Source organism: Phyllobates terribilis, unplaced genomic scaffold (genome assembly GCF_046119375.1).
Source record: "Phyllobates terribilis strain yellow unplaced genomic scaffold, ASM4611937v1 Scaffold_3__8_contigs__length_932513732, whole genome shotgun sequence".
Classification (NCBI taxonomy): Eukaryota; Metazoa; Chordata; class Amphibia; order Anura; family Dendrobatidae; genus Phyllobates; species Phyllobates terribilis.
In genome coordinates this window covers 532380138-532392516 of record NW_027362763.1, presented here as the reverse complement: position 1 = coordinate 532392516, position 12379 = coordinate 532380138, and the positions used below count along the sequence as shown (strand labels likewise).

Here is a 12379-nt window from a genome sequence, read left to right as displayed (position 1 = left end):
ACCCCCACGTAGACGTCCCAGGAGAGAAGATGAACCATCCTTTTTCAAAGTCTTTTTCTCTGAGGATTTTGTAAACCTCATTGTGGGTCAAACAAATTTTTTACGCTCATCAGTTTTTGGAACAAAACCCCTCTTCATCATTTTCTAATTGGTCTCCTGTAGACGTAGTAGAAATGATAAAGTTTTGGGGCCTGGTCCTTCACATGGGGATCCTGAAGAAGCCAGAAGTTCGGCAATACTGGAGTGTTGATGTTTTGTATAACACTCCAGTGTTCCGAATGGTCACACGTTTTGAGGCCATCCACAAGTTCTTGCATTACAACGATCATGCAAGGTGTCCTGCACGCGATGACCCGAACTTTGATAGTCTTTTCAAGTTTGCTGAAGTGTACGTGCCCCAAAGGTACATCTGCGTGGATGAGTCCTTAATCTATTTTAACTCCTTCACAACCCTGGGATTTTCCGTTTTTGCATTTTCGTTTTTTGCTCCCCTTGTTCCCAGAGCCATAGCGTTTTTACTTTTTGGTCAATATGGCCGTGTGATGGCTTATTTTTTGCGGGATGAGTTGTACTTTTTCTAGTTTTACCATATCGTGTACGGGAAAACGGGAAAAAAATTCCAAGTGCAGTGAAATTGCAAAAAAAGTGCAATACCACAGATGTTTTTTTTTTTTTTTACCACGTTCACTGAATGCTAAAACTGACCTGCCATTATTATTCTCCAGGTCATTACGAGTTCGTAGACACCTAACATGTATAGGTTCTTTTTTATTTAAGTGGTGAAAAAAAATTCCAAAGTTTGGTTAAAAAAAAAAAAAATGGCACCATTTTCCAAGACCCGTAGCGTCTCCATTTTTCGGGATCTGGGGCTGGGCGAGGGCTTATTTTTTGCGCTCCGAGCTGAAGTTTTTATTGATACCATTTTGGGGTAGATCCGATGTTTTGATCGCCCTTTAATGCATTTTATTGCAATGTTGCGGCGACCAAAAAAACGTAATTCTGGTGTTTAGAATTTTTTTCTCGTTACGCCGTTTACTGATCGGATTAATTCTTTTTTTATATTGATCGGGCGATTCTGAAAGTGGCGATACCAAATATGTGTATGTGTTTTTTTTTTTTTTAATTACTTTATTTTGAATGGGGCGAAAGGGGGGTGATTTAAACGTTTTATATTTTTTTAATATTTTTAAAAACTTTTTTTTTTCATTTTTTGCTTGATTTTATAGTCTCCATAGGAGACTAGAAGCAGCACTTGTCTGATCGCTTCTGCTACATAGAGGTGATCAGCTGATCACTCTGTTTCAGAAATGGTCCTGTGCTATGAGCGCCGACCACTAGGTGGCGCTCATAGCAATCAGCTCATGTCAACCACTGGAGTCTGCTGTAGACCCAGGGTTGTCATGCCCACGCATCGGTGACCCGTGATCACGTGACGGGGTAAGTGACGCGCTTCCGACGCGGTGATGTTAAATGCCGCTGTCAGAGATTGACAGCGGCATTTAACATGTTAACAGCCGCTGGTGGATCGCGATTCCACCCGCTGCTGTTTCGGGCACATGTCAGCTGTAAGAATCAGCTGACATGTGCCCGGTTCAGTGCGGGCTCAGCGCCGGAGCCCTCACTGAACCGGGGGTTACAGCCTGTGGCGTACTAATACGCCACATGCTGTAAAGTGGTTAAGGGGTGGCTTGGATTCCGGCAGTACCTGCCCAGTAAGAGGGCCAGGTATGGAATCAAGCTGTATAAACTTTTCTAGTGTACCTCAGGGTACACTCACAAGTTTAGAGTTTACGAAGGGAAGGACTCCCGGATTGAACCCCCCTGAATGCCCCCCTGTTCTGGGAGTGAGTGGGAAAATTGTGTGGGATTTGGTGCTCCCACTGTTGGATAAAGGTTATCACCTCTACATGGATAACTTTTATACCAGTGTCGCTCTCTTCAAGTCACCCTCTGCGCGAGGTACCGCAGCCTGCGGTACTGTCCGCACAAATCAGAGAGGCTTCCCGAAGTCGCTAATTGGGCAGCTGCTCAGAACGGGTGAGAGCAGAGCCCAATGTAGCGACCACCTGCTGGTGATCAAGTACAAGGACAAGAGGGATGTCCTTTTCTTGACCACCATACATGGTAATGGCAGCACCCTCAGCACTGTACGAGGTTCCACTACACAGGTGGGTCAAACCAGACTGTGTAGTGGGGTACAACAAGTACATGGGGGGGGAGTTGATCTCAATGATCAATTCCTCCAGCCATACAGTGCTTTGAGAAAGGCCAACGTGTGGTAAAAGAAGCTGGCCGTGCTCATCGTACAGATGGCAATGCACAAAGCTTTCCTTCTGTCACAATGTGCAGGCCAGTCTTCTACGTCGTATCTTCACTTCCAGGAGGTAGTGATCAAGGCCCTGATATTTGGCAGTGGTGACGGAGCGGGCCCCAGCACTTCCGGAACTGAAGCACCTCAAATTGTACCAGGCCAGCATTTCCCAGGGGTGGTCCCTCAAGTCGCAAAAATAGGTACGTAACAAAAGAGGTGCCGAGTGTGTTATAAAAGGGGAATACACAAGGACACCATTTATCATTGTGTGGCACCCCAGGGGTCTGGTTTCCACAGTAATGCAATGTTATGTCTGAGAGCAGGTGGGAGGTCTCTTGGTCAGGAATCCTATGCATGCCACACCTCCTGCCCAGTCCTGGGAGGGGAAGGACTTCCCCTATATAAACCTGGGGCTGAGGCAGGGTTAGAGAGTTCAGAGGGAGAGTTCAGCCAGGAGGGCTGACAGGGAGCTGTGGCTCCTGCTGGGCCCAGCTCCTGGGCCATGCCAGAAGTAGAGACAGAGAAGAGAAGCAGCTATGGGAAGAAACAACAGGAGCTCTGTGGGAGCAGTGTTACAAGGAGTCAGGGGCTGGCAGCTGCAGAGCTCGCCCTGACTGAGAAGATTTCTTACCGGACCCGGAGTCCGAGGCTGTGGGGACTAACTCCTACCCAGCAGCAGAATCCGTCAGGCAGGGGATTTCAGGTCCTCTGGCCAAGAAACCCGAAGGCACGGTCACACGCATGGGACCAGCACCGCCGTCGTGGAGCGGAAGCTACTAGAAGGCCCCGAGTCACCGGCCATACGGGTGAGCACCACACGGTACACTCAGGGACGTGGGCTACTTATACCTGCCTCTAGCAAGGTAGCCAGAAGAGTACAGTTAGTTTGGGAGGCCTACAACTCCGCCTGGCCAGGGGAGATCCCATCTGCTCAAGGACTGACCAGGCCCCAATCGCTAGCCAGTACTCCGGGAGGGTCTATCGTTGTCACCAGTAAAGACCCTGAACTACACCGTACCGTCTCTGAGTGGTTCCTGCTACCCCCATCATCCACGTCGGCTGCCCTGAGGCCATACCCCTCCCGTTGGGGGTGATACTATCACGCTGCACAATCCTACCACCGGCCTCAGCGGTCTGCCCTGCAGCAGCAGCTCCTTAGCTGTACTCAACGGGTGGCGTAGTCGTCCAACATCTACCGCTAATACAGCGCCACTTAGTCTGACTCCCTGGGCACGGACCGGATCACCGCCACGAGACTACAACCCTCAAGAGATCCGGCTCCGGGTAAGCTCCCGCATGCGCAACGCAGCGCGACACAGGCCCAGGGGCGCGTCAACTTTTGGCGTAGTCGGCAGGATTTCGTGCCCGCAACCACCGGGTACTGCGTGCCTGAAAAAGACTGTTCAAACTTACCAGTGGTGAAGATTCCCGCCATCCGTGGAGGTTTCCCGCCATCTTCTGCCTTCTTCCCGCCATCCGTGGAGTTTTCCCGCCGTTGGACGCCATCTTGAGGACGCCGCGCGGGAAGAAGAGGGGCGTAGACTCCGAAAGCGCGCGAGAACTGAAGCCCCGCCTCACGTCCGGACGTTGCGTAAGGTCCTGGAAGGAGCCCAGCAGACGCCGACGTCACAGGAGCGCGACGGAAGGTCCTCAACCCTGACGATCCACTGCGGAGCCGCGGCCTACGGAAGAGGATCATCGCAAGGTAGGCCACGGTCCACTAGGGGGGAGGAAGATGTCGGATACGGAGGAGAGCTTCACCGCTTCAACCCCCGCCAGCGCCACCGCTGTTGCGGTCATGCCTTTCACCATGCCCTATATCCCGGAGGCAGCCTGGCTACCCCAGTACTCAGGGGAGTCACATACCCTGCATGACTTTAGAGAAAAGCTGGATAGCCTCTTCCAGGTGTACCCCCTCACAGAGGAGCAAAAAGTGAGCATCCTGGTGGCCCAATTAACCGGGGCAGCCCAAAGGGAGGTAAAGTCCTGGCCACCTGGGAGGAGGACTGTCGCAGAGATACTAACCCAGCTAACCGAGGAGGAGCTGCAGTACTACCAATACGAGGAAAGCCAAGAGGACCCGGACGGGTCTGAGGACTACCCTCAGGAGGGAGCACAAAGAGGACATAGCTACTGAAGGGAAGTAGCGTGAATAAAGAGCTGTAAATAGTTACCCGTAAGGGTACAAGGACTGCTGCTAATTAAAATATGGTCCCCGTTGGGATTAGTGAATTGTTCCCCATGTGCCCCTATCCCTTACCAGGCTGAGGACTGTGAGCAGCCATCCCCTATCCCTTACCAGGCTGAGGACTGTGAGCAGCCAATCCTTATCCCCACTGGCCGAGGACTGAGAGCGGCCATATCCTGTAAATAATTATGTGTTTCTAGTAATTTATAGGAGTCCTTGGTGGGTTTACCGGGAATCCTTTGTACAGTTAGTGGAGCGTAACCCAGGAATGGACTAAAAGACTGTTAAGGACTCGGGGCAGGACAGACCCCTACCTGGTTACGTCTCCCTGTTTTGGTGAAATGGACACCTTGCTTTCTTCAAAGACTGCACCCGGTTACGGACATGCCGTGACCACCTTTATGTGTTTCTTTATTGTATTGTTATTGTTATATCTTGTTATGTTTTTCTAAAATATGTTTAGTCCCGGAGTACTAAATTTCACTAGGGCGGAATGTGGCACCCCAGGGGTCTGGTTTCCACAGTAATGCAATGTTATGTCTGAGAGCAGGTGGGAGGTCTCTTGGTCAGGAATCCTATGCATGCCACACCTCCTGCCCAGTCCTGGGAGGGGAAGGACTTCCCCTATATAAACCTGGGGCTGAGGCAGGGTTAGAGAGTTCAGAGGGAGAGTTCAGCCAGGAGGGCTGACAGGGAGCTGTGGCTCCGGCTGGGCCCAGCTCCTGGGCCATGCCAGAAGTAGAGACAGAGAAGAGAAGCAGCTATGGGAAGAAACAACAGGAGCTCTGTGGGAGCAGTGTTACAAGGAGTCAGGGGCTGGCAGCTGCAGAGCTCGCCCTGACTGAGAAGATTTCTTACCGGACCCGGAGTCCGAGGCTGTGGGGACTAACTCCTACCCAGCAGCAGAATCCGTCAGGCAGGGGATTTCAGGTCCTCTGGCCAAGAAACCCGAAGGCACGGTCACACGCATGGGACCAGCACCGCCGTCGTGGAGCGGAAGCTACTAGAAGGCCCCGAGTCACCGGCCATACGGGTGAGCACCACACGGTACACTCGGGGACGTGGGCTACTTATACCCGCCTCTAGCAAGGTAGCCAGAAGAGTACAGTTAGTTTGGGAGGCCTACAACTCCGCCTGGCCAGGGGAGATCCCATCTGCTCAAGGACTGACCAGGCCCCAATCGCTAGCCAGTACTCCGGGAGGGTCTATCGTTGTCACCAGTAAAGACCCTGAACTACACCGTACCGTCTCTGAGTGGTTCCTGCTACCCCCATCATCCACGTCGGCTGCCCTGAGGCCATACCCCTCCCGTTGGGGGTGATACTATCACGCTGCACAATCCTACCACCGGCCTCAGCGGTCTGCCCTGCAGCAGCAGCTCCTTAGCTGTACTCAACGGGTGGCGTAGTCGTCCAACATCTACCGCTAATACAGCGCCACTTAGTCTGACTCCCTGGGCACGGACCGGATCACCGCCACGAGACTACAACCCTCAAGAGATCCGGCTCCGGGTAAGCTCCCGCATGCGCAACGCAGCGCGACACAGGCCCAGGGGCGCGTCAATTGTAACACCTGCCCCGACAAACCTGGCCTGTGCATGAAAGAATGCTTCAGAAGGCACCATACTTCCATGCACTACTAAATTAATTTCTGACGTACGACAACGTGACGAACACTAAACAACTGACGTAGTGTTCGTCAGGTTGTCGTACGTCAGAAATTAATTGACACTATGTATGACACTACATTATAAAATTGAAAAATCAGGTATCCGTTCCAAAAAGGGGGCACTTTTTGGGCATTTCCACTGTTTAGGCACATCAGGGGCTCTGAGAACATGACATGACGCCCGCAGACCGTTCCATCAAAGTCTGCACTCCAAAGCGTCACTCCTTCCCTTTCTAGCCCTGCCGTGTGCCCAAAGAGTAGTTTTCTCCAACACATGGGGTATCAGCGTACTCAGGAGAAATTGCACAACAACTTTTGGGGTCCAATTTCTCCTGATACCCTCTTGAAAATAAAAAAAAATTGCAGATTGTTTTTGTGGGAAAAAAATGATTTTTTTTTTTTTCACGGCTCTACGGCATGAACTTTTGCAAAACACTTGGGGGTTCAAAGTGATGACCACACATCTAAATAAATTCCTTAAGGGGTCTAGTTTTCAAAATGGGGTCATTTGTGGGGGGTTTCCACTGTTTAGGCACATCAGGGGCTCTTCTAACGCGGCATGATGTCTACTGTCAATTCCAGTGAGTTTTGCGTTGAAAACGTCAAAGGGTGCTCCTTCCCTTCTGAGCCCTGCCGTGCTCCCAAACAATGGCTTTCCGCCACATATGGGGTATCTGCGTACTCAGGAGAAATTGCACAACAACTTTTGGGGTCCAATTTCTCCTATTACTCTTGTCAAGATAAAAAAAATTTGGGGTCTAAAGTAAAATTTTAGTGGAAAAAAAGTTAAATGTTAATTTTTTCCTTTCACGTTCGATTAATTGCTGTGAAACACGTGAAGGGTTAATAAACGTATTGAATGTGGTTTTGAGTACCTTGAGGGGTGCAGTTTTTAGAATGGTGTCACTTTTGGGTATTTTCTGTCATATAGACCACTCAAAGTGACTTCAAATGTGGTGTGGTCCCTAAAAAAAAAAAAAAAAAAAAAATGGTTTTGTAAATTTTCTTGTAAAAATGAGAAATTGCTGGTCAACTTTTAACCCTTATAGCTTCCTAATAAAAAAAATTTTGGTTCCAAAATTGTGCTGATGTAAAGTAGACATGTGGGAAATGTTATTTATTAACTATTTTGTGTGACATATCTCTCTGGTTTATGGTATGTGCCCACGATGCAGAAATTAAGCAGAAAATTTCTGCAGCGTTTCTGCATGTTCTTGGCAGTCAAAAACGCTTGCGGATTTTACATGCATTTTTGCAGCGTTTTTACATGCGGATTTGACTTGCGTTTTTCAAATGCATTGGGAACTCAAATCTGCATGCAGAAGTGCAAAAATAATGGATATGCTGCGGATTTTTCCGCAAGGAAAATCCTCTGCGCAGAATTCCGCAGCATGGGCACAGAACATGCAGATTTTCATTGGGAATCATGGGGCACAGATTACCAAGCATTTTGCAAGTGTTTACGCTGCGGAAAATCTGCATCAAAAATGCTTGAAAAACGCATAGTAGGCATGAAAATTCAAATTTTGAAAATTGTGAAATTTTCGCCAAATTTCCGATTTCTTTCACAAATAAACGCAAGTGATATAGAAAAAATTTACCACTATCATGAAGTACAATATACAGTGGATACGGAAAGTATTCAGACCCCTTTAAATTTTTCACTCTTTGTTTCATTGCAGCCATTTTGGTAAATTCTAAAAAGTTCATTTTTTTCTCATTAAAGTACACTCTGCACCCCATCTTGACTGAAAAAAACAGAAATGTAGAAATTTTTGCAAATTTATTAAAAAAGAAAAACTGAAATATCACATGGTCATAAGTATTCACACCCTTTGCTCAGACACTCATATTTAAGTCACATGCTGTCCATTTCCTTGTGATCCTCCTTGAGATGGTTCTACTCCTTCATTGGAGTCCAGCTGTGTTTAACTAAACTGATAGGAGTTGATTTGGAAAGGCACACACCTGTCTATATAAGACCTCACAGCTCACAGTGCATGTCAGACCAAATGAAAATCATAAGCTCAAAGAAACTACCCAAGGAGCTCAGAGACAGAATTGTGGCAAGGCACAGATCTGCCCAAGGGTTACAAAAGAATTTCTGCATTACTCAACATTCCTAAGAGCACAGTGGCCTCCATAATCCTTAAATGGAAGAAGTTTGGGACCACCAGAAGTCTTCCTAGACCTGGCTGTCCAGCCAAACTGAGCAATCGTGGGAGAAGAGCCTTGGTGAGAGAGGTAAAGAAGAACCCCAAGATCACTGTGGCTGAGCTCCAGAGATGTAGTAGGGAGATGGGAGAAAGTTCCACAAAGTCAACTATCACTGCAGCCCTCCACCAGTTGGGTCTTTATGGCAGAGTGGCCCGACGGAAGCCTCTCCTCAGTGCAAGATATATGAAAGACCGCATAGAGTTTGCTCAAAAACACATGAAGGACTCTCAGACTATGAGAAATAAGATTCTCTGGTCTGATGAGACAAAGATAGAACTTTTTGGTGATAATTCTAAGCGATATGTGTGGAGAAAACCAGGCACTGCTCATCACCTACCCAATACAATCCCAACAGTGAAACATGGTGGTGGCAGCATCATGCTATGAGGGTGTTTTTCAGCTACAGGGACAGAACGACTGGTTGCAATTGAAGGAAACATGAATGTGGGTAAGTACAGAGATATCCTGGATGAAAACCTCTTGCAGAGTGCTCTGGACTTCAGACTCGACCGAAGGTTCACCATCCAACAAGACAATGACCCTAAGCACACAGCTAAAATAACAAAGGAGTGGCTTCAGAACAACTCTGTGACCATTCTTGACTGGCCCAGCCAGAGCTCTGGCCTAAACCCAATTGAGCATCTCTGGAGAGACCTGAAAATGGCTGTCCACCAACGTTCACCATCCAACCTGACGGAACTGGAGAGGATCTGCAAGGCAGAATGGCAGAGGATCCCCAAATCCAGGTGTGAAAAACTTGTTGCATCATTCCCAAGAAGACTCATGGCTGTACTGGCTCAAAAGGGTGCTTCTGCTCAATACTGAGCAAAGGGTTTGAATACTTATGACCATGTGATATTTCAGTTTTTCTTTTTTAATAAATTTGCAAAAATTTCTACATTTCTGTTTTTTTCAGTCAAGATGGGGTGCAGAGTGTACTTTAATGAGGAAAAATGAACTTTTTAGAATTTACCAAATGGCTGCAATGAAACGAAGAGTGAAAAATTTACTGGGGTCTGAATACTTTCCGTACCCACTGAATATGAAAAAACATTCTCAGAATCAGGGGAATACGTTGAAGCGTTCCAGAGTAATTACCTCATAAAGTGACAGTGGTCAGAATTGTAAAAATTGGCCTGGTCATTAACGTGCAAACCACCCTGGGGGTAAAGGGGTTAGAGAGGACCTTTCACAAATTTAAGTATTAGAAACTCCTGCATGTAATTGCAGGGATTTAGATGAAAATGTTTAATTTTTTCTTTTTCTCCACTCTGTTGTGGAGATATAGGGTGCCACAATTTCTGGTGCCAGTGTTCTTATCATTCAACTTGACGTTTCATTTTGTTCAACATGTACTTTCAATCTGCTAAGACGCTGTTCAATCATAAAAAGAATAAAATAGAACTTTTATTAAATATGGTTTAAAAACACACATATGTACATATCCAGCACAGTAGACATGAAAACATTGTTAGCAAATGTGTCCACAGTCACAGCCCAAATGCACAAAAACAGAAATGAATGTACCAGCCTATATTGTCTACATGGATGGAGTAACAGGTTCAGTGGAAATGGAAACATACGATTATACAGACATAAATGTACACCAAGACCATATATATCCGAAAACATAATCAAATATTATTAATTACAACAATACAACAAAAATTATAAAACATATTAAAAATGGGAAGCCTCAAGATAAGATCCCTATAAACCGTATCGTCACATAGAAAACTATGATACCAGGAGGAGATGGATACGTTGGACATATGTGGAATTGAGCGATAATCTAGATTAATTTGATGCAAAAGGCTGTTGGTTCATACTACTGCTGGGATTGTGGCGCCATCTTGTGGTTTCCCACTTTTCAACTTGTTTAAATATCTTTAAAATGTTTTTGTATTGTTGTAATTAATAAAATTTGATATGTTTTCTGATATATAATATATGGCTCTGGTATATATTTATTTCTGTATAATCGAATGAAAACATATTGGTGGGTGAACCAACAGAGACCATAGTTGGCATGGATGACAGAGTGGGCCAAAAAGAGAAGCTGTCAGCACAAAATTGGAATCTAAAGTAAAGACATACTTTAGATGGTGCTGTAATATTGATTAAATTGATACCTTTGGTGAAGAAAACCGCTTTGTTATTCTTCTTTAAATCACCACGTCAGTGTTTTGTTTTATTGCAGTGCTGGAGTGGTGCTTCTAATCTAAGGTCCCTGCCCCCAATCTTATTGTTACCAGCCGCCATCTTCACCTTCACCTTTCGGCGCCGCTCCAGTCGTCTTCTGCAGTTTGTGACCTGCCGGATCCGGAAGTCAATTTTCAATGCAAGATCTTGTGACTATTACCTTTTGAATTACGATCAGTCAGAAGTTGCAGTCACAAGATGGCGCCGCGGGACTAGAGCAGCGTCTATAAAAGGTGAGGACGACGGCGGGTAAGTATTATACTAGGGTCAGGGACCTTGGATTAGCACTAGAGTGGTGCTTTAAATCTCCATTTGAAGTTTCCTTCTAATCAGATCTCATTCACAGGGGCTCTGTCTTCTCCTTCCTGTCTGTGATTCTCGGCCCCTCCGGTCTGTGAATAATAGGTCACCATTTTTTCAGTGACCTTCCTGCTCTGTTTGAAATCTCGCATTATCATTGCCGTGGGGCTCTTGTAACATAACTAGATTCCCACAGTCCTGACCGAAATGTCATGCCCACTGAGAAGGTCAGAACTGTGCCAGCGTGGTCATGTGACTGTGCCGACTTCTCCCTAACTCTATGTTTTTTTTTTGCTTATTCCTCTGTAGTGTATCCAAATTTTGGAGCGTAAGAACTATGGCTGGACCCGTAGTGTGGTTCGCATTATTGGAACATTGCTGCCATTGGAACAATGCCCTCGACCTCATTTCCAGGTTGGTGCACTTCTACGTCATGTGAATCCACAGAATATTAAAAGGAACTTGTCGTGTGAAAAACACTATTAACTTGCCGATATGTCAGGCCAGATCACTGACTGTTGCCTTCAGTGTGAAATCAAGCAGTGATGCCAACACTTGTGAATTATCAGGTAGCATCATTATTCACAGTAGAAGCTTAAAGCGGATCTATTCCTCGAGCTGCTGAGATCTCACACCGCTCAGTACAAGCTGCAGCTGTAAGGCAGGTTGGGTGGAGATTAAAAACACTACAGCTTCTGAGCTCTCTAACTCTGTAGGTGGACTCCTAAAAATGTCCATCCTAATATCAGTATTATACAGCCATTCTGACCATCTATCTAATAATGTATATGATTTGAATTGTGGAATCCGTTGACAGATCCACTTTAAAGAGGACCCAACACTCTTTTTTGCATATACCACTATTGCTCTCATTTTCTGTCACCACGAATGTCTAAGTTAGAGGTTCCAGAAATGAATCTAAAGGTTTGCCATCCCTTATGATTTCGTGCCTATACTTGTGGCATCACCACTGTTTCTGGAGCCTTAAAGGGAGGCTGTCGGAAGGATCAACCAACTTAAGCCATCTATGTGGTGTGTAGGTCATAGAAAGTTGAATGCAATGATACCTTGATGTCTGCTTTCTGATGTCTTATTCCAGAGAAATTCACATTTTTCTTAATATGTAAATGAGCTGTGGGTCGGACATGGATCTCCCTGAGAATCTGCCTCCAGAGTTTATTGAGCTTATTTTAAATGAAAGAACGCATTACTAGTGTGAGACATGTAGATCAAGAGAGCAGACAGTCAGCCATTACATGTCTCACACTGGTAACGCCCCCTTTCATTTACAATAATAAGCTCTGAAGGGAGATTCTCCAGGAGATCCATGTCGGGGCCATGATTAAGAGCTAGTGTAGACCTTTGTGCTCTCATGTTTTTTTAAATTTTACTTTTTCATGTTTTAATCTACAAATATATGTGATGTTTTAATGAACTTTTCGGTTGCTGGATTTTCCACTTTTTTCACAGCTCACTTGCATATTGACAAAAAT

The 12379-nt window shown here is 46.1% G+C and overlaps 1 protein-coding gene across 2 annotated transcripts in view; it reads left to right on the top strand.

Moving 5' to 3' along the window:
* The window catches only part of MTFR2 (mitochondrial fission regulator 2), a 46702-nt gene that overhangs the window by 11381 nt on the left and 22942 nt on the right, over positions 1-12379 (top strand). For both annotated transcript variants that reach the window (XM_073671295.1, XM_073671296.1), the window contains exon 4: positions 11196-11300. In XM_073671295.1, coding sequence (XP_073527396.1) covers positions 11196-11300 — 105 coding nt within the window. The remainder of the gene's footprint in view (positions 1-11195; positions 11301-12379) is intronic.